This window comes from Lutjanus erythropterus, chromosome 23, assembly GCF_056507025.1.
Source record: "Lutjanus erythropterus isolate fLutEry1 chromosome 23, fLutEry1.hap2, whole genome shotgun sequence".
In the NCBI taxonomy this organism is placed as follows: domain Eukaryota; kingdom Metazoa; phylum Chordata; class Actinopteri; order Lutjaniformes; family Lutjanidae; genus Lutjanus; species Lutjanus erythropterus.
The window spans coordinates 4,976,355-5,003,894 of NC_139339.1; the positions used below are offsets into that span (position 1 = coordinate 4,976,355).

General features: G+C 40.3%; 2 protein-coding genes across 3 annotated transcripts; one reads left to right on the forward strand and one right to left on the reverse strand.

The window, feature by feature from the left end:
* The first annotated feature begins 516 nt into the window (after positions 1-516).
* LOC146305490 (uncharacterized) lies at positions 517-3,861 on the forward strand. Its single transcript, XM_084713017.1, has 7 exons — positions 517-1,793; positions 1,884-1,958; positions 2,047-2,242; positions 2,322-2,390; positions 2,623-2,754; positions 3,360-3,462; positions 3,550-3,861. The coding sequence occupies exons 1-7, from the start codon at positions 1,635-1,637 to the stop codon at positions 3,749-3,751; spliced, it is 936 nt and encodes a 311-aa protein (XP_084569143.1). The 5' UTR covers positions 517-1,634; the 3' UTR covers positions 3,752-3,861.
* Positions 3,862-5,563: 1,702 nt separating this feature from the next.
* On the reverse strand, positions 5,564-22,202 carry paip2b (poly(A) binding protein interacting protein 2B). 2 transcript variants are annotated; one of them, XM_084712204.1, is made up of 4 exons: positions 21,973-22,202; positions 11,519-11,685; positions 8,901-9,083; positions 5,564-7,673 (listed from the first exon to the last, which is right to left on the reverse strand). In XM_084712204.1, the coding sequence occupies exons 2-4, from the start codon at positions 11,672-11,674 to the stop codon at positions 7,617-7,619; spliced, it is 396 nt and encodes a 131-aa protein (XP_084568330.1). In that variant the 5' UTR covers positions 11,675-11,685; positions 21,973-22,202; the 3' UTR covers positions 5,564-7,616. The 2 variants fall into 2 exon arrangements, with proteins under 2 accessions (XP_084568330.1, XP_084568329.1); XM_084712203.1 differs by lacking the exon at positions 21,973-22,202 and adding an exon at positions 17,938-18,097.
* Positions 22,203-27,540: the final 5,338 nt, after the last annotated feature.

The following is a 27,540-nucleotide window of genomic DNA, read 5'->3' on the forward strand; positions in this document are numbered from 1 at the left end:
ACTATAATCACAATAATGAATTTTCAGACCTTTTCATGTCTAGGAGTAATGGGACAGAAGGGCAGCGGTAACCCTGGTAACCCCCATATCCTGCTGCCACAGTCAATAGAACACATATAAATAGAATTTAATTAAAAACAGTAACAGAAGCACTGACTCTTCAGTTCAGCTTCACTAGTGTGATGGGGCTTTGAGATTACTCTGACAAAGAGGAATCATGACTGCCTTCAAACACCACAAGGTAAAAACTCTGAGACTTTATTTATTTTGCGTTCATTTTTTTCCTCATGTTTGAGTTGAATTGTGCAGCAGGGTGTCTTTGTTTTCCCCTGTTATGTTTTGAACTGAAATGAGGAGGCAGCTTAAGCCAGTGTTCCCCAACCCTGGTCCTCAGGGCCCACTGTCCTGCATGTTTTAGATGTTTCTCTGCTCCAACACACCTGATTCAAATGATCAGGTTGTTGTCAGGCTTCTGCAGAGGCTTGATGACGAGCTGATCATGTGAATCTCTAACTTTTCTCGCTTTCATTTGTTTAGATCAAAACTTCTGAGGGTGCATCTAAATTCTGCTTTTCTCCTTTCTTAGTGCAGTGATTTTCTCACAAATCTTAATCACTGCAATTATTTTACTTAAACAAAAACATAAACAAGAACTGTTTGAGAAATGTGATGTCACTTTGTAGTTATAAGGATGCATTGTCCTGCAGTAATAGTTACTGCAGAACAAAATGTTTCCTACCATAAAAATGCAAATTAACACCAATGTTTTACACTTTTTTTTCTCATTAATAATGCAATAGACAGGTCCTGCAATAACCAACGTTTGGCCACTTGGGAGCAGCAGAAACAAACTCACAAAACTGACACAGTAGATTCTTAACAACTTTTAATGTTAGTCGATACAACAAACAGTTGCACTTTTTGGACAGCAGGTGTTTTGACATGAGATAGTGGGGTAAACACAGGTGTTAGCATTGATGCTAAATAAGATCCCATTCCATTTAATGTAGCAGAGTCTTTCCAGTGAGCCAACATGCACAATAGCAGCACCCTGACTCTGATTGAACTGCATGGAATGGGGCCTTAATTAGCATCATTGCTAACACCTGTGTTTAACCCACTGTTTCATGTCAAAATGGCTTAAAAGTTTGTTTCTGGTGACCTGACAAGTCTCCTTTGAGCTCTGTTTTCTGTCTCTTGCCTGTGAAATTGTTAAATGCTCCACTATTTTCACCAGCTAGCTAGTTGCTAACTTTGTGTGCACCACAAAGTTAGCAACCATAAGTTCATTTTTATAAAGCATTTGGGCATTGTTATTATTTGATTATTTATACCCTTTAGCTATAGAGAAAGTAAGTCCTGTGTGAAACTAGAAGTCAGTGTTGACTTTAAACTTTTAAATTTCACAGGCTTATATTCATTCATATATTCACAAGATTTAATTTTGTAATGGAGTACTTTCATTTTATGGTAATAGTTTTATGGTATTTTATGGTAATAGTGCCAAAGCTTTGCTCGGTCAAACCATCGTTCTGACACTGTGGGATGTGAATCCTGTCTTTGGGTGAACTGTGTTTATGTCTGAGCATCCTCACACACACAGTTAACTCCTCTTAGTAAAACGGACACCATGCATGTTTGTTTTTCCCTTTCAGACTCTGGGGCTGATGCCGTGGGAGAGATTTGTCACCACATACAGCCATGACTATAAACCTCCCGGAGAGCGCCACCCACAGGTCGACCAGATGAAGCCCAGGACTTCAGCTGCTCCTGCGCTGATCCACTCACCTCAGGTTTGACAGATCAATGGATAGATATATAGGTACACAGACAGATTGATTGATTGATTGATGGATTGACTCTCTGCCATGCTATTTTCATAGACTGATCGTGAAACCTGGCCTTTATTCCATCAATATTTTTACAAGACAACTAACAGCACCTATGGCTGTTGGCAGGTGAACCACAATAACACATAATTATGTCCTTCATTAGTCAGCTTTCTGTGAGCATCACCTCTCACTCTTTCTGTGCTCTATCCCTCAGCCTGCCTCGTGTTCCCTCCTCCCTGCCTTTTTGCCTCCATTTGGCACCTTCGCTCCTTCCGCTTCCGAGGCGTCCGGGGTTGTTGGCTCCACCCTGACAGGAGCCGGGACACAGGACGTGGGAGCTGCCAGGGAGACTGGGCCTTTACTTGGCGAGGAGGAGAGCGGTCAGCTGCACCATGTTTTTGGTGGACAGGGTAAGGAGTCACACAAACACACACAGACATGTAACCTGGCAGCTGTGCTGGTACTCAGTCCACTGTCCTCTATTGACAGTTGATGTGTCGGAGCAGCAGGAGGCAAAAGATGAGCCACAGCACAAGATTGACGTCCTCTACGAGGAAGGTTAGATGACTTTTTTTTTTAACTTCAGGAATGATTTAAGCAATCACATTTGAAGTATTTTTGATTTGTGCTTTCTGAAATTCACCAGATTCTTCCACTTAAATCTGACATTTTTTTTATCATGCTGTTGTTTTAACAGCCATCAAACTCGAGGTTATTTGCCCCAGTGGCTGCTGCAGCAGAGAATCACGAGTAATGGTTATAAATCAGTTCTATATTTGTGCATTTTTAGGTGTGATTGTGCTGTCATCTCATGTCGGTCCGGCCCGCTGTGAGGATTTCCTTCAGCCTGCCTGCAGAGAAGCCTGGCTGCAGCATCTGCTCCACCTTCCTGTCATCTCCAGTACAGTCATCACATTTAAAGGTAGAACAACTCACACACAGACGGAAAACACACACGTCTCATGATGCATAAACTTTAACTAAAAACAAATCAACCTTCTACAATAACATAAAGTTAGAGCCACTTTGTGAGGTTACACGGTTACAGGTAATATTCAGAAAACATATATGTAATGATGAATGATATAATCTAAAAACAAAGTTAACATGCTAACATATGAGTCAGTTGAAAGAAAACAGACATATATTCAACTGAAAACAGTACAGAGACAATATATTTAATATTTTACTTCATCAGCTTCATCATTTTTTGTAAATAAAATGTATATAGAGGAAAAAGACCAGAGTATTACCAGTACAAAGTTCAAAAGTTAGCATCTGTGTGCATGGCATCATGGGTAACTGTCGCATCTGTGGAGGCCCCATTAATGCTAAAAGTTGCATACAGGTTTTGGACATATGCTGCCATATAGGTGCCGTCTTTTTTTATGGAAGTTCCTGCTTAATTCAGCAAACATGTCAGTGCCAAGAATATTGTTCAGGGTTGTGCACAATAACGTGCAAATAAACTGTGATTTAATGCAGTATTTGAGTGACAGGACTTTGTTAATTCCCACTTTTGATTAGATGCTGGAAGTTGGGATAACTGCGCCTGTTTGAGGAGTTTGAAACCAGCTATTGGACTGGAAACCAGCGTCGTCCTTCAGCCTCCATCCAGGCAGTACAGTTGGTAAACCACAGACATCCTTCTCACGTAACCCTCTCGTACCCTCTGTGTTGTTTTCTTACGCTCTCGTTCTTTTCCCCTCGCTCTCAGTTGTCCATGGGAAGCTGAGTGCCCCAATAGTTGTCGCTTCAAGATGCAAACCCTCCCTGTCGGCGTCCGTCGTTGCAGCACGCTACCTCTGGCCCGTGTGCAGCCAGCTGTCTCCTGCACAGAGCCCAGCAGGGAGCCATGGCTGACAGAGTACCAATCCAGCTACACTGCTGTGGTAAGCAGAGGGTCGACTGAACACTAAACTCAACTCCTGCCCACTGACAATTTTGTGTTCTTCTATCTTTTGTTATCTTGTGTGTGTCTCCTCTTAGTGGGCCCGGCCTGAGATCCAGCAGAGTGATTTTCACTATCATCATCATCGTCCACTCTGAACTTAAACGTTTGTCCCAAAACACAGCATATTAAAAAATATATGTATAATTGTTGGTGTTTCGTCTCAGCCTCGATGAATCAGCTTAAAGTGCTGCAGGATAACAATAAATGTTAAAGAGTGCTGCTTCTTTGTCCAACCATCCACCCTTTTTCAGGCAGAAACACTTCCTGCAGATGAAAAATACTTCCTAACTGAGGCAGCGGTCAAGTCTTGTGTCTGTAATTCTCAGTTATGTTGCCTGAGGATACAGAAGCTGAGGATGAGTCATAACAGCAGTAAACCATCTGCTGGCTGCCACCCAAAGGACACAAGTCAAATATGTGTGTGCTTGGTGTCATCCTCCTGTTGAGAGGAGATTTAAATGAATTTAAACTTGCATTTATTTTGAATTAAATAGCTAATTTTAAGATAACTAGCAGGGAGGCAATTAGGATGAGATGCTGTTGCTGTGACAAGCTGTAGTTAGCTGTGATTAGACTGTTCGGCTGCGATTATGACCATGGTTATTGCTTTGGCTGCGATGAGCAATAAGCGAGGCTGTGATTCGCAATTTATTGACGTGTAATGCTGGCTAACCTCCATGACAGGCGTGCTTTGACATGGTTGAGTCGGTTACTCCTGAAACCCTTTATATAGCCGTCGTAACTGATAGCAGAACCGTATCTTGCCGGCCAGCGTCTCAGCCGTTCACGGCCACAGAGCTACAGCTGCCGCCGCAGCGATGGCTACAACCGAAACCACAGCAGAGGACGTGTCCGCTCACAGTCGGCGGCTGCAGTCACACCTGAGCTGCATTCTTCAGATTAGCACATAAATATCAGAAGTGACATTTTTATGCTGCTCATAACCACAACAAAATGTTACGAGCTCCAACTTGGTGAGACTACGCAAAAAGGGGCATAAAATTTTGGGTTAGCAGGGAACAAATGACTCTGCAAGTAAACCATCAGTTTATGAGTTACAAGCTAAACAGAAACAACTTGATAACTGATGAATCATTAATAGGTATTGACTAATAATTCCTAATGGAGGACTAAATGGTAAATAATTACGATTCGCTCTGAACCAGCCGGTGAACAAGAAGAAAACTAGTTACAACTCATCATCACTGATTACTTAATTTTTTGTGCACCCCAAGAAAAGTGATACATAATACTGAGCAGTTACTAAGTTGTCCCTTACTTCATCATTATTTTACTATTACTTACTCTTTCTGTGGCCACTAAAGTAATCCATAATACTGAGTAACTCCTAAGTAGTTCTTTATTAGTTTATTTCCTTACAATTCCACTTTTTGTGTAAAGTTGTGCATCATACTGAGTTATAGAGCAGTGTTCCTCAACCCTGGTCCTCAGGGACCCCTGCCCTGCATGTTTTATGTTTCCCTGCTCTAACACACCTGATTCAAATGATCAGCTCGTCATCAAGCCTCTGCAGGCGCCTGACAACCTGATCATTTGAATCAGGTGTGTTGGAGCAGGGGTCCCTGAGGACCAGGGTTGAGGAACACTGTTATAGAGCACTGAATCATTACCTGAAGATTACCTGTCAATTAGTCACCAATACTACTGCAAACGCTGTGTGAATATGAGGAATTAGTCACCAGTTTTTGAGGCTGTGTGTGTGTCCGGGCTCATCAGTGTGTATCATATACATTCAACAAAAGACTGACAAAGGGAGTTTGTCTTTAACATCTTTATTTGACTTTTTTCATTATTTTTATTTGTATTGAAATTCATACTCTGTGTCTTCTGGACCTCTTTTTTTTTTTTTTCCTTTTTTCTTTTTTTAAACGGCTTCCGTCATCTAACTCATCTAAACAAAATCACCAAAAATGATTTCATGTTGTACAATCCACCTGGCGGACATTCCTATTGGCTTCACCAGGGTGCCATTCGACAGCTGTGGTCCAAACACTGTGTGAGGAAGTTCCATTTTAACCGATCTCTACTGCACGCTTTAAGGACACACTTGAGGACACAGCCGAGAGCTGCACGGATGTAAAGAAGCGCTGTCACCTGTCGGATACTTCAGCGAAGTACGAGCGCCCAAGTGTCTACTTAACACTAATACAGTCAAATACACAAGACATTATCACTGGTAATACCCACAAATGAACAGTGGAATAAAGATGTTATAAGATCACAAGATTTTTCCCTTATGACGATACTGCCTCTGCATTTTAGAGCCAAAACAGACTCAATAATTCACGATTACGGTTTATAAAAATCTGGGTTTCCTAAAAAGCATCTTCACATATACACAACTTTTTCCTAGTGGCTCACGACTTAACGGAGATTGCGCTCGCACTACGGGCCGATGCTTCAGGGAAAGCCAGATTTATGGTTAAAAAGCAGAACTTCCCCAAAGAACTCAACTTACAAAGAGAAGACCAGCAAGGAGGCCATACTGTCAGCCACGTGTTTCATACTGCTTTATTCTGACAATACTGTCCCCTCATGTTTCCCCCCCTCCCTGCAAACAGGACTGAATGGACACCACAGGTTACTTTACCCAGTAGAGACAGAAAATGCCTCATCCTCAAAACATGGAGAGAGGGGAGAAAAAAAAAAACAAAAAAAAAAAAAATAAAGAAAAAAGAGGAGGAGAGGCTATTTTGAAAACCTGATTTGGATATGGACACTTGATCTGATGCTGGACAAACCAAGTTGTTCCGGCAGAGAGAGGCAGCGACGCGGTTCCAGACCAAATACTCCCCCGGTAACAAGATTGTTCGCTACACCACAGAAATCCAAACTGAACTGAAGGATGAAGCCCAACAAAACAGAGAAAATTGAGGATAACAGTTTTTTTTTTTTTTTTAAAGGTTTGAAAAACTCATCTTGACGTGTGTAACCGGAAAGACTCTCACACCTCCGCTGGACAAAAGACAAAACATGGACTTCCACATAAATTGGGGGGAAAATAATCTCTCATCCACGATTCCACCTGTCCACGTCCGTTTTTTGACCATCACGTTTAAAAACACAACCGTGCGGGGGTCTGTATTTGGTTTGGAACGGAGCCGCTGCGGATACAAATAAGAACCCGCATCTCTGGGTGAGCAAGACTGTTGCGAGAAGCAACGTTTTAACGGGTTTTGACTGACCGTGGTGAGTCTACAGAGCAGCTGCAGAAACCCATCATGTCCCCTGAAATGTTAGTCGCTCTCTAACCTCGTCGTCATAGAAACCCTCCACCTACTGGCGATGTTTTTTTTTTTTTGTTTGAACAAATTTGACAGCAAACAAATTAACTCCCGATTTTTCAAGTTGATTCTGGTTTTTGAACTTTTGTCTTGGCATCACTCGCTGGTAGCTGCCTCGGGTCCGAGGGGACATGAATGAGATCCGAATGCTCTATAAACATCAACAGTGTCATCTGAAATGCGATGATGAGCTAGCGCCCGCAGTAGGGCGGTGCTGGTATTACACCCATCCCCCACCCCTGTTCCCAATGTCCCTCAGTTTACAAGAAACAAACAGGAAAATAAAAAGATTAAAGAAACAAAAAAAAAAGAAGAGAAAAAGAAATCCCCCCACCCCCCGACTGGGCCTGCCAGCACGCCACTGACTTCAAGTGTGTAGGTGTGTGTTTGTGTGTGCGTGTGTGTGAGAGAGAGAATCAGTGTGTGCGCGGTCATGGCCGCCAGAGTCTCTGAGAATATGTGAGGACTGGTGTGTGTGTGTGTGTGCGCGCGCGTGTGGAGGCTCCATGGGGGTGAGGGGGACTCCTAGTATTTCTTCCCCGGGACGAACTCCTTCGCTTCGGGATTCAAGATGCTCTTCCTCTGCAGGAGAAAAAAAAAAAACACAGAGTGAGGATCTAAACTCTTGACTGATGATAATGGCGCTCCGATTGAATAGCAGATATTCTTGTAAATGGTGCGATGGTGGTCTCTATAAAGGTCGATCAGATAATGAAGCAGCAGGGTCTGAAATTAAACCAGCCAAGCATCAAATGTGGGTGGATTTTCCATTTGATGAGTAAATTTCAGACGGTTATCCACCAGATTGAATTTGCTCGTGGTTATTTTGTGCAATTTTATACTACTGCACAACCTCACTGCATTTTTAATCAAAAATAAACTTCACATTTGCACACGTTTAATTTATATTATATATAGTGTATCTGTATTATAATATATTCTTTAAATTGTGTATTAGATATCTTATCTGTAGGGTTTGCAGAGGCTTTTCCTGCTGTTTTATATTGAACCATTTACATTTTTGCTACATTAACTGTCAGTTTTCTATTGATTTTCTCTCTTCTTGTGTTTGGGTATATTACTATACATTTACTGTCATTGTGGTGAGTACTCCGATTACTTTTTTTGTTGTAACAAGCATTATATCACCTTAGTTTTGCAATTCAAGTACCTGCACCTGTCACCTGGTGACAAAGAGTAAACTAGAGAGAACTTTGGAAAAGCCTGTGTGCTTTTATAGTTTAGATGTAGGTTTGCGTTTTGAGAAGCTAACTGGTTCATCACAAGCCTGTTTTATTGTTGTCAGCTGTGTAATAAGTTTGAATTTTTGGTAACGCATAAAGTACTGTAACTTGTTAACATTACCTACAGGGAATAGTAACTTACTTATTAATGGCAGTAGTCTTGTAATGTAAATAATTATTTTTCAGGTGTGAGACACACCAATGGGACAGGGCTTCATTGTGCATTCAGGTGAACCTCGTAAAGTTAGAAATCTACACTTAAAAGTTTATATTTTTCTCTGTTGTCCGTAAGCATTTTTAATAATTAGATGCTAAAGTCAATATTCCTTTAATTTCTACATAAGACTGCAAAAATTCTCTTAGAAAAGCCTAAATTGTAATCAGCAAACTCAACCATTTTCGTGTACAACAGGTACCCATCTACTTCTGATAATGTTCAAGTTGTTTTATATTCAGTGTTGTTAAGAATAGTTATATAAAACTACACGATAAGTAGAAGGCCTCCATCAGCTGCAAGAGTGAGATTAAAAAAAGTCTGGTGAAATGACATGCATCTCTGACTCACCGCCACTTCCTCCAGGTTGCTGTGGTGATCGTTGACGGACAGGCCATTGAGCTGCTGCTGCAGCTGCCCCACCCCCTGGTTGTTGAGGTCACGCGAAGGGATGAACCAATCCTGGTCCTCCTCCTCCAGCATTTCCTGGAAGCAGCGCTCCAAGAACTCCTGCTCCAACAGCTCCTCCTCCACCTGGGAGATGACGAGGGGGAGAAGAAAGAGAGAGACGAGTGACACGAATGCAACGGCAGAGAAAAATTGTTGTTATTGGGGGGGGGGGGGCAAGAGGATGAATGGACAGAGGAGGAATAGGAGATAATTTGCATGACAAGTAGGTGGAAGGTTCCCCAAAGAGAAATCTTCTCAGTAATGTGGTGCATTAGAACTCATGACTCATCCAGCAAATCAGGAGAAAAAGACTCGAGAGGTCAAGATACAGAGAGCAGGGAGGGCTACTGAATACTGGAGGAAAAATGATTTGTTACAGGCACTTTTCTACCTCAGATCCACAAGAAGAAAAACAAGGGGAGAGGACAGGAAGAGTGAGAAATGGAGGACATAAAAGGGAGCGTGTATGTGGGGCAAGATTAAGGAGGGTGTGGGACAGCGGAAAGCAAGATAAAATGGGAGAACCGAATGTAAGAAAAGAGGGGTACAGGTGCACGTCAGGGGCAATTCATTACAAGAAAATCCTGATCAATCCAAGCAACAGAGCAAAGACCACAATCTAGGAAAGCAGCTGCAGGAGGGAGGGATGCTAACATTTCCATACGTTTTCACACTTTATTAACACAGAGCTTGGTGTGTTGGTGTGGGCATGCCGGTGCAGGTACTGGTAAGAAGATCCAGGGAGGGGGGAGCCCTGGGCTCCATCCATTAACAGCAGCAGGGCTGGGTCGGTTTCCGGTTTTACCGGTCGCCTGTACGAACCAAAACCAGTTTGATTTTACGCCCACCGACTGAGCTGACATGTCATGTTATGCAACTGTCTGGTAAGTACAAGAGATATTAGTGGAGCCTCACTGCACCATCAACTCTGGAAGGACGGTCTACGCAGCTGCTGTCAAGAAATGTAACAGCCACCTCACTCATGGTTAAAACTATAGCTTATACCAGCACAAACAAAAAAAAAAGTTTACATTTTGGAACATACAACAGCAAACTTGAAATCTTCTGAATAGTTTAAGTTTGCTGATGTGTTCCAGCACTAGAAGGCATCATGGGAAATGTGTGCAGTCTCTGCAGCGCATGTAGCAACTGAGCAGACTGGTGCAGAGCTAAGTTGTTAACTAGTTTATAAGTTACACTGCTGGAAAGTTAAACAATGAGTTCATAATTTTCCCTTTGAAATAACCGATATAACCCTGCTCCTGACTGTCAGCTGTGTTAGCCAGTTAGCTTTAGTTTGTCGGTGCAATCGGTAACATAGCAGATGGAAAAGTAAGTACAAAGCCTTATTTTGATGCACTGCTGTTCGTTCTGTTAAAAGGTAATGCATTACACTGTTAACACACGCTCAACACTTCCTGTATTTGTTTCAAATTAAAAATCTTCAGTGGAAAGAATCTCTTCATTTCTTGCACAAGTCTTTAATTGTTTAACATTTCCTGGAACATACTGACTTGAAACTTCACTGTTATTCACGGGCGGCATACTGCACTCGTGCAAAACGGAATCAAAAATAATAAGCCTTCAAACTCATGGATTTATCACTGAAGTTGGATTTTTAGCTTATCAGACTTAGAACTATACAGCAGATAATACAGGTAAGGATTTTAGAAGCAGATACAGATAAAATATTTAAAACTATCAGCTGCTACCACACACAAAATAAAGATCCATTACATTTGTGGTGGTGGTGTTTTTTTTTTTTTAAGGACTGTTATGCCCGGTGGGACGTTTTAGCAGAGCAAAGCTGAGCATGTCGGTGCTCTCTGGTGGACAAACCACGTAATGGAGACACTGTTTCTAATTGACCTTAAACATAATCCTACTTGGCATTTCTCGATTGGCCAGCAGAGGCAGATGACGCTGCACTGTGCTGCAGCCAAAGTTGAGACGAGTTTAACTTTTTGGCTGGACAGACCTGTGTTTTTCACCAGGGTCCTCTGCATCAACACAGTTGTCTCATTGAAATGAATGAAGAGACAAAGTTTTGCTGATGTGAAAGTCAAAGCCCACAATAATGGAACTTTGACACAGATTTTTTTCAATCTAATTACTGATGACAGACAGTATATGTGTGGGCAGTATGATAAAACAAAATGGGAACCAGACAAGACAATTATTAAATCATGCGCCAACTTTTTTGATAATTTTCTGAATAAAAAGTCATCGTTCTCTGGTTTCAGCTTCTTAAATAGGAATATTTTTTGGTTTAATTATTCCTCTATGACAGTAAACTAAATATCTCTGGGTTGTGGGCAAAACAAAGCATCATCTCGGGCTTTGGCAAACACGGATCGACATTTTTCACCAAACAACTAAACAATTAATTGAGAAAAAACTTGACAAATTAATGAAAAATGAAAATATTCGTTGGTTGCAGCCTTAAAAGGAAAGAGAAAAAGGGGAAAAAAAAGACTATACGTGCTTTATATCTATGAAAATTTTATATGAGCACACACCTGTCTGTTATACTCCTCTTCATTCTCCATCCACATGTACTCAGCAAATGGGTTGGCGTCATTGCCCTCTCCTGCGTGCCCATTGGCCACTGGCTCCTTCCCCTCCTTGCCCGGAGCTCCTCCTCCCGGTGTCTTGGCCACCTCTGGACCGCTCATCTCAGCCGGCTCTGCATGAGAACACAAGTTACATGAGCAGAATAGTTTTGAAATCTGGTCCATCTTCATTAAACTTCAAAACAAATCAAACACCCTGCGCCACCATCTTGAGGCCAGATAACTTGACTCTTCTCCTAGTCATTTGCCCACAGCTGGGTCTTATTGGCTGTTAAATTATCACATCTGAATCGAGGCTCCAATGTTTCAGCCCCGGATCCAAAATGAACAAATTAGCAGCATCTCAATTACGTTTTAGTTACAGCTGGAAAACGGCTCCCACGGGTGGAAAAGCCTTCATCGAGTCTCGCTGCTCATAAACAATAAAACCGCCAAAGAACAATTTTCCATATCTCATGATCTGAATAAGAAACAGCAGAATAAGAAGCAGCTGGGAACTGATCCTGGTCTCCAAAACTACTCTGCGAGATCTAAAAATGTTCTTAGTGCAAACACCCAAATGAGTGTGAAGGCTTAATAGAGTCGTTGACATTTTACGACCGCAATCAATAGTTTTTTTTTTCAGCTTGGTGAATTGCAGCGCTGCGGTAAGGAGGCCACAGTGTATTATTATTAAGCAGGAAAACACACAAGCCCACACTGACATCATGAAGACATAGAGCAACATTCACCGGCAAACAAACGCCCAGAGTAATAAAGAAAAATATAAAACATCACGTCAGCTTCCTCATTTCCGTACTAAGTTTAGCTTCATCGTGTGGAGCAAAAAAATCGAGTCGCGTTAGGTTTTAAATCCGAGTTTGAGATGAAAATGTCATAGAAAAGTGCAAATTAAAGGAACATTAGTAGAAAAAAAAAAGTTACGTAAATCAGTGAGTCATCGTTCATCATGGTGCTGCATGTCGCAATTCAGAGGCTGCAGCTGTAACCCACACATCTGTGGGAAAATTCGTCGCTCTTTCTGTGGATGTCCAGTTAATGCTGATGGCAAATGTTATCAGTTGAAGCAGTATTCCTCAGTGCTGCTATATTGTTTGAGAAAGTGGAGTTCTCCTCTTGAAAAACGAGTTCTTCTTCCTGCATGGAGTGATGTCACAGTGATGTAGTTGGCGTTAACTAACAGGCTGCCAGGGGGCGTGCTGGATGAGTTATTCTGTCACCTAATGCCATATTTTTAGCCAACAAAGTAATAGCTATAGGCTATGGTGGTGATAACATGGCGACATGAGTGTGGGCTTTCTTGATCAACATAGCATGTAAGGAACTTGATCTAGAGCCAGACAGATGTTTCAGGCAGCTGATATAACCAGTTGATATTTGGCCTAATGCATTTATATAGGTATATGATATCTGTCACAAGAGTTTATAAATCAGTTAATATACTGAAATAACCCCCCCCCCCCTCATCCATCTGGCCTTTTTCCTTCTTATTGCTCCACCTTTACACAGTGCAGTTAAATTTTGTATTGCAATACCTTTCAGCCACACATGAAAAGCTTGACTGTGCGTAAAAAGTAAGGACGCATGATAAGCATAGGAGCAGACAAATTATTGTCTGACACTGGTCTATAAAAATATCTGATCTGACAGACGGAAAAAGCATTTAATTTGAATTCTTAGGCAAAATGATCAAGAAAAAACAAAGTGTACTTGTGAAGTTAACTGATGAACTTTACTAGAAAAAGTGAAAGAAAAGTCAGAACTGTTTTGTTGTCAGTGATGTTAGATTTGGTTCACTGAGACGTGGTGGGAGGCGGGGTGACGACTGCATGGCTCTGGTCAGAGAACAGTCATGAGTTGGATTTAAGCTCTGCCTTTACGCAATCAATGTTTGCTTTACTAAATTTAACAAATATGCAGCTAAATGCAACAACTTCTGAAACTATTTAACTTGTCACTTCTGTAAAAAAAAGTATTAATCTGTTGAGTCTTTTCACAAGTTTTCATGCCATGATTTTATTTTTCGCACCAAATTATGGCAAGTAGTATCAATAATAAGAGCAAGTATCCGTGTGGATAAGTATCATCTGTATTGATATTTGTACACCGCACCTAATTATGACAAAAAAAGTGATCATACGTGATTGATTGTGCGTCCCTACTTGAGCGACACAGACACCGAACTCCAGCTCTGATGATAAATGCCCACTATAATGACATAATCCTCAGACTGCCAGCCAGCTCCAACAGACTTGTCATGACTCAACTGTGGCCTCACAGCGCACACACAGAGAGAGAGTGAGAGAGTGAGAGAGAGAGAGAGAGAGAGAGAGAGAGAGAGAGAGAAAACGATGATCTCAACCGAGCCGTGCACACAGCCCCGGGGTCAGCCTGATGCAGACACACCATTGCAATGTCTGACTTGCGAGGGCTGACTTGCTTCCTGAAACTCCCGGCAGCTTCTCCCAGCCGATTTCAAATTCAGGACATAATGTTACGATGACGCCTATACCTGCTGTCTCCGTCCCGGTCGATGTAACAAACACATGTGAGCCGAGTGTGACCCGAGACGGATCGCTGCTCCCCGTGTGCTGTGACAGTACGGACACGGTGTCCTTCAGAGGAGTTCAAATAAACATGTATAATCTAAGTAGGTTAGTGGACTCAGAGGAGGTGTGTCTGCCTGAGATTCTGTCGGCCTATCTGTGGTCAATCATAAAACAGTCTAATTATGCGGTGCAAAGATTTACAAAGGCAAATAATACCCAGGACAGGAGAGAGAGAGAGTACGACAGGCCTAAATTTAATTCTGCTCTGGTTAAGCAAAGTGCCAGCATGTTCAAAACGTTTTAGGTCTGTATGTGCGAGCGTGCCAGTGTGCCGAGAGCTGCTACGATTAGTCAATTAATCAATCGAAAACAAATAAAATGCCAGCTATCATCAACTGATTGATCATTTGCTGGTTCCAGCTTGTCATTCATGAGAGCAAATGAAGAGTCTGGACTTGATGGCTGGACAAAATAAGCAATTTAAGGACTTTAACAGTTTTCTTTTTAACATTTTACAGACGAAACAGTTAATTGTGAAAATAACCGGCTGATGAAGATAATAGTTGCAGCCCTAATGTTCAAAAATGGCTTTTTATTGGTGCCTAAGTGTTATGAACGACAACTTTTAAATAAATGCTCTAAAATCTAAGATGTGCTGCATTTAATTCCAGGCATTTGAGTAAGAAAAAACAAAGCAGACAGCAATGAGGTTTACCCAAGATGACAACCTGTAAACTGTCCATTAGACATGCATGGAAGTTAGAGTTTAATTATTGTGCAAGTCATTTATCAAGCAAAAATGCCAGATAAATATCTGGACTGATGCCTGAACAAAACAGGGCTGCAGCAATTATTTGCCTTACAGATTATTCTTTCAGTTATTTTCATGATTAAATTTTTATTGTTTAGTCGATAAAATGCTCCTCACACTTTCCCAGAGTCCTAAGTCGCAACTTCAAATTGCTCCTTTGTCCAACAAACCCAAAGACTTTACATTTACTATCATAAACAACAAAATAAGCAAGAAATCCTCACTTTAGGAAGGTGGTCCAACAAATGTCTGACATTTTTGCTTGATGGATGACAATGAATGACAAACAATTGATTCACAAAATAGTTTACAAGTGATTTTCTTTTGATTAACTGATCGATTAACCTGACTAATTCTTGCGGCTCTACAAAAAAAAACCCTTTGGGCTTATGATAGGCAGTTATCACCTATTTAGTTTAAAGAAAAAAACACTAATTGAAAAAGAATCAATAGAGTAAATAAATGAGAAAACTTGCTTCCATATTAAAAAGAGCTCTTCAAAAAGTCTGACATCCTTAAAAGCTAAAAAGTATCATGTGAATTCTCAGCCCTAAAAATCAATTCTAACAGTTGTGAGGAGTCGGTGTGAACATGCCTCTGCTCAGCTGACACGAGTACATGGCGGCTGACCCCGAATGAATAAGGAAAAGTGCAGACAGCGAGCACTGTGCCATTATGTTCTGCATGTAGCACTTAACATGTTCAGGTTGCGTAACCATGCGTTGGTCACCATGTAATATTCAGTTAGCGGAGCCCAGCATCCTCCACGCCTGCGAGCAGAGCGTGGATTTGATCCGGTTCAATGAAGGTGAAGGATAAACGGTGGGAAGGTAAAATGCCGCTCTGCCACAGAAAGCGTCACAATTCAGAGAAAATTAATAAAAACTGCTGCTAGTTCTGGGTCAAATTACGTTATGATCCGATACACTTTCAGCTTCATTCTGGCTGGACATGATCGACATTTTCTGACCTGATGACTGAAGCCATTCTAGTCTCAAGGGCCACAATGAAGGCCAACACTGCAGGATAAATTTCCAATAAATTCAAATTAATTAGGTGTACTTCTGTTTAACAGGGATGAAAAAACTAATATAACCAATGATACGTTATTTGGCAACTGTTTTGACAACCTACCAATAAACCAGCAATTTATCAAGCAAAGACAAACCCTCACTCAGCAGCTTTTCAATTAACTGCAGATTAAATATTTGAGGTTTTGGACGGTTAGTCGGACAAAAAGACTTGAAGCAAAACGTTGGGCTCTTTGAAACTATGGTGGACTTTTATTTTACAATTATCTGCCACTTTACAGACTAAACCGGTCAGAATTTATAATGTCTTGCATAAATCAAAATGTCAATCATTTTTAAGTTAACGAAACACAATCCAGGTATTTAATTTTTAGTTTTATATGCAGCATATTCATGTGTATTTGATATTTTTCTTAATTCAAGTACATATTGTCAAAAGAGAGGATCTGAATGTTACATCAATTAATTATGAAAATGAGTCTTAGTTGAAGCCATATAGATTTAAGTTTATGGAAATATTAAGACATTTTCAAAGTCAACTCATTCATCCCAATTGTAAATAGGGCTGCAACTAATGTTTATTTTTACAGGTTATTTTCTCGATTAATCGATAAGATGGCAATCAATTTAACAGTCAACAACTAATCGATTGGCCTCATTTTAATCACTAATTCTTTTAAATCATTGTATATTGAATATTTTTGGGTTTTGGACTATGGGATGAAGAAAACAAGCAATTTGACAATTGTGTACTCAGAGCAGCTGTGACAAAACAGACGTATTTACGCAAGAAAATTAACATTATATGAATTTATCAATAAAACAATTCTTAGTTGAAGCCATAAAAATTTAAGTTAATGGAAAATTTTAACTGACAAAAAAAATCCAAATTGTAAACAGCTGAAAGGAGGATTGGATTTTGGAAATTAGGATAACAACAAAATAAGTCTTGGTATAATACCATTTTAAAAAGGAAGAAAACTGTTCAAAAGGTGCTTCAGAGTGTGATTTAATATCATTTTATGGCTGCAACTAATGATCGTTTTCATAGCCAATTAATCGATTACCAATTGTTTGCCTATAAAATGTCAGAAAATTGTGAATAATTTTGATCAAACGATTAATCAATTCTGAAAATAGTTGGCGAATCATTTCACAATTGATTCATAATCAATTAATCGACGCAGCTCTCTCATTTGCTAATTTCTTAAAGCTATTTTGTGACCCTGCATGTGGGGGAAAAAAAAAAGTAATAAAATCTCAAACAAAGATCTGATCTGCTGAGGGAAAAGGAACACAGGAAAGATTAGAGAAACTCAATGTAACTGCATATTATAGATGCGTTGAAATGCACAGAATAACCCGCTACATAACAGATTATGTAATGTAACTCTTAGTGTGCGGCTGTATGTAACAGAGGCTGTGTGGTGGTGGCTTAAAGCCTGCTAACGTCTTCACGGAGCTAACCCACTAATAAACCAGGTGTCCAGGCCCACCTGAAAGTTGGTAAAGGGATTGGACGGTTTTAGCCGAGGTAATGCTAAGTGGCTAGTTTACAGTGGCTACACATAGCTGTGCTGTCAATGAGCGGGCCTAAGGTGAAAGCTATCCCAGTAACAACAAAGGGTAGAGGGCTGGATGCCTCAAAACACTTATTCGCATCAAAGTCGCGAGGCGCTTTAGCGTGAAAACGGCTTCGACGCAAACCGTGCACCAAACGAAAACACACGGACGGTTGTTACAACGCGTAAACCACGCGCCGAGGTCAAACGCCGTTCCCGTTTGGATGCTCGAGGCCAAACAAAGTCGGGGCTGCCCGCACCGCTACGAGCTAGCACGCTGCTACAGCATGGCAGGCAGCATCAGTGAAGCAGGTCAACAAAACAAGCCTCCGCTCCGGGGGATTAACCACAGCTCTCTGCACACGTACAACGCCAACCGTCAAATATCAAGCTTTTTAAAAGTTAAAGTTACCTGGCATCGTGCTCTCGGCGTTCGCTTCAAAGTGTAACGGTACACAAAGTTACTGCAACTACACGGCGAAGACTGCGTGTTCGTCGTTTCTCCAGTGGGGATTTACTCTGTGCTGCGATGCAACGTAGCCCAAGTTAGCTAAATCCTGTTAGCCACCTTGCTAACGTTAGAAAGCTGGCGCGGTCACGTGGTCTGGCGCTGCATTCACGTTCCCCCAGAAATGAGGGTATTACAAGCGACAACTGTGAAAAAACGACAATCACACTCCTCCTCACAATCCTCAACCCAAGATACCTTCAGATATCTAGTTTTATCCGACCAACAGTCCAAACACCAAACGTGTTACGTTTTTAATTATATAAACAGAATATAAGTTATAAAATAAAATCTGGAATTATTAAAAGCAAGTTTAAAAAAAAGTCTCACATTTACATGGCTGCAACATTCAAGGCAACATTTATATTTTTCTCTTAGTATGTTACACATCATGACAACATGTGCAATTAACCTGAACAATTATCCATATATTTGTAGAACTAAAGGTGTATATAGTTTGTATTTTTGTTTTACTTTATTTTTATTCTTATTTTATTTGTATTTCTGTCCATCACTCATTCTTTTTTTACCCATACTTTTGATCATTTAGTGGCAGAAACAGGTAGATTTCCCTTGTGTGGGATCACAGGTTTTATCTTCTCTTATTCTAGCCAATTTTTTAATTAAAAAATTTCCAATAATGATAAATCGATTAGTCTTTTCAGCTCTAGTTTTGAGAAAACTGTAATTATAACTGTAAGTAAGAAGACTTTGGTCTTATGTTACATAACAGAGTAACACATTTCATTGCTTTGAACAGCAGTTTGATTATTTTCTGTGTGATATTGCAAGCATTTGCCATGTCATGATCTATCTGAATATTGGAAATATCAGTATCAGTATTGTGATGATAATTTTGCCCTATTTCAGATAACTAAATTCATCTGAATATTGACATATGTGGGCAAGTGACAACAATCAGAACATCCTGATTTGCATTACAGCATCAACAGTGACAAATATTAGTACGTGGGTATGCAGGAGGACAGTGCATATGGAGAGCCAGTGAAAAACAAACTAACCAAAGCGCCGTCAGAAAGAACTGATGTTTGTTTAATGTGCAGAAAAATATTTGTATTGATGCACAGAAACAGACGGTTCACAGATACGCAACCAGTTCCACCAAAACATCTGGTTATATCCCACCACAGTATTTCAATTCCTCTTTTCCCCAGAGGCGAATAGTGCAAGATTGAGCAAGATCCAACAATGATGTGCTCTGAGCAGAAAAAAACATTTTAAATCACTGGCCCTCTTTCCTCTGCTGTCCAGTCTGAGGAAAAAGAGCCAAGCTTTTTTTTATTCTGATGAGAAAAAAACGGGCCAGACATGGACTGTGTTTTTGTTCCTTTCCTCATTAATCAAGAACAAATTTCACTACACAAATAAACAGCACCAGACTTGGCGTGTCAGAGCCTGAATTACACATTTCCGTTCTTTCTTCTTTAGTTAGAAGTTCCAGTAGTTTACATCATTAGCGTCAATACGAAGAAACATTATCATCATTTTTTCAAGCCAATAAACTGTTGAGTGCTGTTGAGTTGTAGTGCATTATGTTGGAAAGTGTTTCTAATATTTTATCCACCGTGTTTATATGAATGAGGGAAGACTAATTATTAGAAACACCTCTCATAAACTCAGTACATCGACAGCAAAACTACATCCCACAAAATATCCATTAAGTTGAATCCACGCCTGCCTGAAACAAAAGCTGAACATTATAACCTTCATTCAAAGTAGGATTTATGTTGTATTATTACATGGCTTTGTTAAATACTTGATGCTGATTGGTCAATTACAGCATCCGAAGGTCTGTTATTTCTGTATAGCAGTCTGCTGCTAATGTTGTTATGAAGGACAGACCGTTGCTATGGACACAGGTCTGATCATAGACTCAAGAGGAGCAACACAGTCATTGTTTAATCACTATAATCATTTTAAAAGTATTATTCTGGGTCACATTATTGATTTTTCTTTAGTATTTAATCATGTAACAAGCAGGATAATGTACAGTGTAGCGGGAAAATTATAAGTTGAATTTTGTACTTTAAAGCGGCCTGGAATAGCCTGAAATGAGGCAGGTTTTCTCACAGGATTGTTTCTTATGCAAGGATTATAACCTGTTTTCCTGTCCTTGACCACACAGTTGCTTTTGCTGTATGGGACTGATGAGTTCTGTCTTCCTTCCACAGGTGGACAACTTTTGTCTCCAGTACACATACGCACATCCTGGCTCAGCCTTCTCTCATCTCATTTGTCCTATAAAAATAAATATGCAATTCTTGACTCACTCTCAGCTACTTTACACTTTTTCTCAGTGTGACTGTACCGATCCTTTGTTAGGTCTTATTAAAACACCACAAAGACAATTTTGGTCATTGTGTCTGTTTGTATTTTCAGATTTTCCACCACAACAGCGAGCAGGTCACTACTGCAAAATAAAGCTGTAAAATCATTTTAAAATTAATATTTTGTGTCACATAAATGTTTTGCACAATTAACAATGTAGTAAGATGGATAATGTACAGTGAGCAGGTCGTTGTTGTTAAATAAACCCCTTCAGGATGATGCAAAGCCCCTCAACTTCAAGTCAGGGTCCTGCACCATTCTGTCAGGATTTCGAACTTCTCACAAACAAACTAGAAAACCACTGTTCTTGCTATTGCTAATAAACACAATACGAGCACTGCAACTACAGCTATTTTCAAGATCAATGAGGGTTTTTTTTTTTACCTTCATTGTTTGTTGTTTTTGGTCTACAAAGTGTCAGAAAACAGTGAAAATTGTTCGAGAGTAACGCCTTCAAAAATTTGACCACTTTGGCATTTTTGCTTAATTTTCTTAATCAAAAAATTGTCAAAACTGTTGCCAATAAGGCTGCACAATTACTCAAAATATTATTGAATTTACAATATGCCCATGTTGGTTGATATTGATTGTTTTTTTCAGTGAAAATGAAAAACAAGATGCAAAAATGATAATTCCTACTAATTGTGGATTGTGGATCAATCAGCTACTTCAGGAAAGTAAGCAGTCCTGAATATAAGTCATGTTTAATATTACGCCAGTCTTCCTTTTCCAACACATTTAAGTACAACCGCCTCACAAAGGAAAATAGATTTTCAGTGCAGCTCTTTACAACTCAAACACAAAACCCAAGACCATGGATTCACAAGCAGACACCTGCACTTTATTAAAGTGTCACAAGCCAAAGAGGTTGGAAAGCAATACGCCCGTTGATTTCATCTTTTCAGCAGCAGCCTACACGTCACAGTCAGCGTAGTCGAAAATCGGAGCTCAGAATGGGTCCGCGAATGCAGCATGTGAACAAACATCCCTCAAGCTCCGCCACTACACTCTTTACTCTCTTACAAAACACAAATGCCTGCGTGGCTTCGGAAATAAAACAATTTCTGCCCATTAATAACGGATAATTCAACAAGTTACACTTTCATTAACTTATATAACGGTGAACAAAATTATCGTAATGATGAAGAACAGGCTATTAATGTCTGTTAGAGTCTGTGTATAGTAGCCTATATTACCATACATATATCTGATCTAAGTAAAGATTTTAAAAAATGCCAACATTTAAAGACTGCATATTTTTATGGACTTGAACTTATTCCAGTAATGCAGTCTATCACAATACAACTATTTCTCACGAATAAGACGATTTAGTTGTTTTACCATCTTTTCATAATTGTTTTTTTTTCCATTTTTCAAACTGATATCTGACGGTTTAGGTGGTGCAACACAACAAGTCAAAAACTGTTTAAAATGATTAAGAGAAAGGCTTTTACACAGGATGTAATGAAAGTAAATTACTTTTTAATTAATATTGTTGACAGTTAGCCCCTCTTGTTGCCCTTTCTTTCTTTCTTTCTTGTAGCAAACAGCTATCTTCCCTCTTTACTCCACCAATAACAAGAGACTCACCACAACTTCAAGTGCAAATGGGGGGGAATCCGCAAACCAGCTGTCGGGGGGGAAAACGGCTCTTTTCCGGTCCCGTATGTCACAAGAAAACCCACACGGTGCAGAAATTCTTCAAATAACCTCCAACACGATAAACGAGCACGTATCTCCTTTGTCTTTTTGGGCACGTTATTGGTTAAAAAACGGATAAATCCACAGTTTGTCTGCCTAAACGTCGAGGGGGGAGAAAAAAAAAACGTTGTGCCGTGCAACGTTTGGCCAGCTGCACACGTCAGTCATTGGTTGGAATCTCCGTCAGTCAACGTTTCCTGGCGACGCTATTGGTCGAGGCGGACAAAACGCCCCGCCCCACCTCTCCATTCACGTAAGTAAACAAAATATAACCCATTTTTCTTGTTGCCCGTTTTTTGGAATCAATATGACCAGTTAATATTTGACAACGTGGCCGTGTAAACCAGGTCTGACCTTTATTTAACAGACGAAGGTTTAGTTTTATGTTTGTCGAGGCCGTTAGGAGTGAAAAGGCGAGATGATAAGAAGAGCAAAAGTAAAGCAGATGAAAAGATTTGATATGTGGCTGTGAGAAGTGGCGTGCACATGGTTTTCAGGGACGAGGAAATCCCTAGTGTGCCTCATTTATCAACATTACATTCAATTTACTATTGTTTTCCAGAAGATTAATGTTTTTAATAAAGAGAGTGCTGTTGTTTTCCCCAAAGCCCTTTAAGAACACTGAGCACAAAGGTTTGTAAATATGAAAAAAATATAAAAATATGAAGTTTGGACACATCTTCTGATTCAGTGTTTTTTTTCTTTATATTTATTACTTTTCTGCATTGTAGATTAATACTAGAGACGTAAATCTAAAGGACAGTGTGCGAGACTGTTTTTGCTTTTTATTGTTGACCCATGAGATGTTTTTACACTTTTATCATGAGTCCTGAAACAGTATAACTTTCACTGGTATTTTTAATAATCATGAATAGAAAAATAGAAACATAAAATGCTGCCTATAAAACTAACAATCTACATTATGTTCTGCCTTTCATTTCAGTGCAGACACATAACTCTGACGATGATAGAGACCGATACAGCTCTGATAGTCCACCTTCAGCCAAAAATATCGGTTGATTACATCTGTTGGGTTCTAATCATAAAAAGTGCACCCATGCCGATCACGTGCAAAGTAAATCTGAAGAAGCCGCAGATAAATAATAGTAATGATAATGAGTCGAAATCACACTTTCTTGTGTCGCTACATTATGAATTAATGAAATAATGGAGAGGAACATCAGTATAGACAAGTCAGACAATTTTCATACAAACTGAGCAACAACATATTTGGATTAAAAAATTGTTTTATTGTGAAGTAGGGCTTATTATTCATCAAAACCCACTGCAGAGGACTCACCCCGGCTCCCTTCACTTCTTAAGAAAGGTCATGTTATTTGTTTTTAGTGCAGAAAACTGTCAAACTTTACCCCTTTAAATTACAGAATTTCAACACTTCAGTTCCCAAGTGCCTTCTGGCTGCATGGCCTGATAGAGCGATAATATTTATTTATACATGTACTCATTATCAATGCATAAACCACTACTTCAATATGCCATACCTTGTTATTCTTGATCTATTTAAAACGAGGGAAAGGACAGAAATGCAGTTAGAGCTGACAGACAGGATCAGTTCAGTGATTTATTGCCAAAGTGGAGACATGCAGGCCTAAAGACAGGTGCTGAAAGGTATGTGTGCAGGTGCAGGCACAGTGACAGGGAGGTACAGGTGGCAGAAATATGTCATTTCTGAAAGGTTTTCGTTTGCTTCAGTCTTTCTCATTTCTAAAGTTGCTCTGTGCCAGAAAACACCCGTCTCCCAGGCAAGAATTCCCAACTTCAAACAATTTAAAAACGTGTTAACAGGTCAAAACTAAACAAAGCGATGAGAGGCGAGCTGTCACTCAGCCGTAGCCCAATATTATTACATTCTAGGTTTAAATTAAGTTAAGCTTAAACTTAATTAAGTCATTATTATTGGCAGCACCTACTAATAATCGAAGCCATGCACTTAATTATCTTTTCTGGCATTTAAACACACTATAACACCTATTTAAAGAAGATGCCTAATCTGTGTTACATTTTCAAAATCCTCATTCAGCCTCTGTCCTACACACCTCATGGTGACTGAGGGGAAATTAAAGGGACAGTTCACCCCAAAATACATATTTTTTCCTGTGGCCTGTGGTGCTGTTAATCCAGCTATACTGTTTGGTCTTCTCTCCAGTATCATGGAGCCAGATGTGGTGCTCAAAGCGTAATATTCCCATAATTCACGGGAAATAAAATGGAAAAAATAAAACTCTCTGGAAAATAAACTTTGAATAACTTTAAACTGGATCCACCTTGCCATCCCTTTAAGTGGAATCATCTCATGCACTTGTGACAATGAGTGAGATAAGAGGATGCATTACCTTAAAATCACAGCGGGGGGCGACTGTAGCACACAGTGTGATTGCTGGGCAGTGTGGTGTGTGTCCACTAGCAGAAACACTGTTAGTCTGCTGTGTCTGTGGACTGACCATGATGTTAACGGCCCTACAGCACCATGTCTGAACCTACAGTTCATCTTTGCCGTTATGACTTTACATGACAGTGCTTTGATTTCTGCAATTAGACAAATGCAAAGCCTGACAGGCCTGCAGTGCATCAGTTATGGTTGCTAATGTAGGATTGCAAATGGTCAGTTAAAGTGCTATTCAATAAATATCGAAAACAAGTGATTTTACTGCATAATCTTCTGGGAACTTTGCACTACACCACCGCTTGGTCTTTACAGTATGTAGTTAGAAGCTCCATGTCCCCCTAAATCGTCACCGTAACAGATTTCCAGCTTGCTACATTATTTCTGCACTGACTCAGCTGGACACAAGATGCATGGTTGTGCGTATGTGTTGAGAAGGAGAACGGGACGTTAAATCAGCGCTCAAGAACACCAGATGTTCCTTCAAGTGTCAGCTGAAATCTATGTGTGTGTCTGCAATTGATTTATCCGCTCTGACCTGCGATGCCCCTCCTTGGGAACCTCATAAAGGGACTCCTTGTGATCGCACACATAGCGTACACACACAGGCTACAACGAACATGCTGCATCTATACAGAAAATTTGGGGGGGGATATGTTTCGATGAATCTTTAGCTGTGGTTTCCGCTCTGTTCGCACATGACAAAGACAGCTGAGGGGAGAATAGTTTGATCTGAGACGCCTCATATTGCAGATTTAATACACAGCCCTCATGCATAACAATATGATGCATGCACACATACACTGTAAAAAATAAAGCATTTGTTTTAACCTAAAAAAAAATACCTTAAAATGTTAAGTTGCCTAAATTGGAAAAGACAAGTTGAGGTAATTTTATAATGACTCAAAACAAATGAATGTTTCTAGTCAAATAAACTTGACATCAATTAAGTTGTACATGAGAAAACATTTAATAACCTGCTCCAGGTGGATGTGAGCATGTATTTTTGAATTGCCCAAGATAAACAAGAGAGACGTGCTTAAAACTACATTTATTAAGAAGAAACAGCAGGACGAAGACACTGCTTTCATTTTGATCTCCACACTTCAGCAGCTTCACAACAACACTTGCTTCTTGTGACTCACATGTGACTGAGCTGACCAATCAGAGGCTAGAAGGACTGAGGTAAGAGTGTGAGAACCACAAGAAGCAGATTCAGCAGATTATTTAAACTCGCAACGACAACAGCCTCCTGAGGCAGGTGCTGTCGGGCGGGGCCCCACCGAGCTGCTTCCCCGCCTCACAGTGAACTTGACCTTTGACCTTTGGCTATAAAAATGGTGAAAAACGTGAATGTTAGCTCAGCTTTGTGTCCCCCTGATTGCACAATTTAATGAAGTCCCACCAACCACCATTGCTGTGCAGAAGCATGTCTGTGCTGTTGTTAAAAAGTTATTGTTGTGACTTGACTCGATGTGTCTTCATTTTTAGACCTCCGCACAGACTAGGCGCAACTTAATTTGCTATCTTGCAGGCGTGGCAACAATGACAACTGCGCCGGTGTAAGATAGCAACGCCACCTCGCATCTGCTTTGCACCGAGTGTTAGATAAGGCCCTGAGTGCTAAATCTAAATTTGCACTGAACAAAAAAAAAACAAGCAAGCATGACTTATCTTAGAGTGTATTAAAGACATGCAGCAAGTTTTCATTACGTTTTCTTCAAACCATAAGAAAAGAGGGAACCCAGTTTTAACTCACAACAATGCATACTGGGAAATCTGCTGTTACGATGATCATGTTTTCTTAGAAATTTAAAATAATGAAGTTTTAATTAAAATTCTAAGTTTCCAGTGCTTCTCATTTCAAGTCAAAAGAGTTTAAGTTAGAAGAACTCATGTTTAAAAGTAATAAATACTAGAAATTAGTCGAATTAACTAATGAGAAAACTGTTGATTCCACTAAATTCCCGTATAATTTTTTTTTTACAGTGTACCAACTGTTCACATTCACTATTTAGTTACAGACAAAAGGAGGTACTCCACTCTTTTCCCCTCTTTCCTTCTCCCCACTGCTGTTACATGACGTCCCCCCCTCCCTCTGCGCTCTCTCCTTCAGCCCCCCCCGCCATAAATTTCCCTCTCTGTCTTTGCTATTGAATCATAAATCATAAATTCCCTTCCTGTACGTCCCCCTCCCCCTCTCTTTTTTATTACACAATAGCCCAGACTTGGTGTCAGAGGGCAGTCATGTTTAATATGTGTGTGAGTGTGTGTTTGTGAGAGTGTGAGAGTGTGTATCTTCTACCCCAGCCTTTCCTGTGGCCCTGGGTCCCCACCCCAGGCTTCACCGGTGAGTTTGTCCAATGCCACTTAACACACACACACACTGGAACACGCGACACACCCTTGCACGCACATGAACAGGAAGTAGCACGTTAGCACACGCTCAAAGGTACAATATTGCCTTTATTATTTTCTGCACAAACTCTGAGCTCCTGCACACAAGCGCTTTTAGTCCGAGGTCCTGTTAACACTCACCACCGAGGTGCCGTTAACGCTCCAACGAGCTGCAGGCCGCTACAGCACGTTCGATTTTAACAAGGACTTTGGTGAACACGGTAATATATTCCTGCTCCACATTTGTTCCAGAAAGCTTAAAGAAAACAAGGGGGTCACACAGTACATGCAGATATTTCTACTGCACTCCCCCTCTAATGGTTCCCCTGTGTGTTTTATACTCAGACTCTGCACGGGCCCCTCGAGTGTTTAACATGTTCGCTTGGAAAAGCGGTACAAAAAGTCACACAGTTACTTGTGCAAGAAGATGTATTTGTAGGGGAGGTTGTATAATTATTACCACTTCTGCATATTCATGACACAGCAGCCATTTTGACATGAAATAAAGGGTAAACACAGGTGTTCCCAGTGATACTAATTGTCAATCTGTTCCAGTTAGGTCAAACAGAGTCGGGGTGCTGCGATTGTGTGTGTTGGCTCACTGGAAAGGCTCTACACTAAATGGAACAGGACCGTAATTAGTATCATTGGTAACA

What these genes read in the sequence shown, in the direction of transcription:
- paip2b (XM_084712203.1), bottom strand. An exon ending in AAGAGGAGTATAACAGACAG is followed by an intron (nt 9,084 to 11,518) that starts GTGTGTGCTCAT and finishes GTCATCTCCCAG; the next exon opens with GTGGAGGAGGAGCTGTTGGA. An exon ending in GCAACCTGGAGGAAGTGGCG is followed by an intron (nt 7,674 to 8,900) that starts GTGAGTCAGAGA and finishes TTTCTCCTGCAG; the next exon opens with AGGAAGAGCATCTTGAATCC.
- LOC146305490 (XM_084713017.1), top strand. Translation starts at nt 1,635, where the DNA reads ATGTTTGTTTTTCCCTTTCAGACTCTGGGGCTGATGCCGTGGGAGAGA. An exon ending in GCACCTATGGCTGTTGGCAG is followed by an intron (nt 1,959 to 2,046) that starts GTGAACCACAAT and finishes TCTATCCCTCAG; the next exon opens with CCTGCCTCGTGTTCCCTCCT. An exon ending in TGACGTCCTCTACGAGGAAG is followed by an intron (nt 2,391 to 2,622) that starts GTTAGATGACTT and finishes GTGCATTTTTAG; the next exon opens with GTGTGATTGTGCTGTCATCT.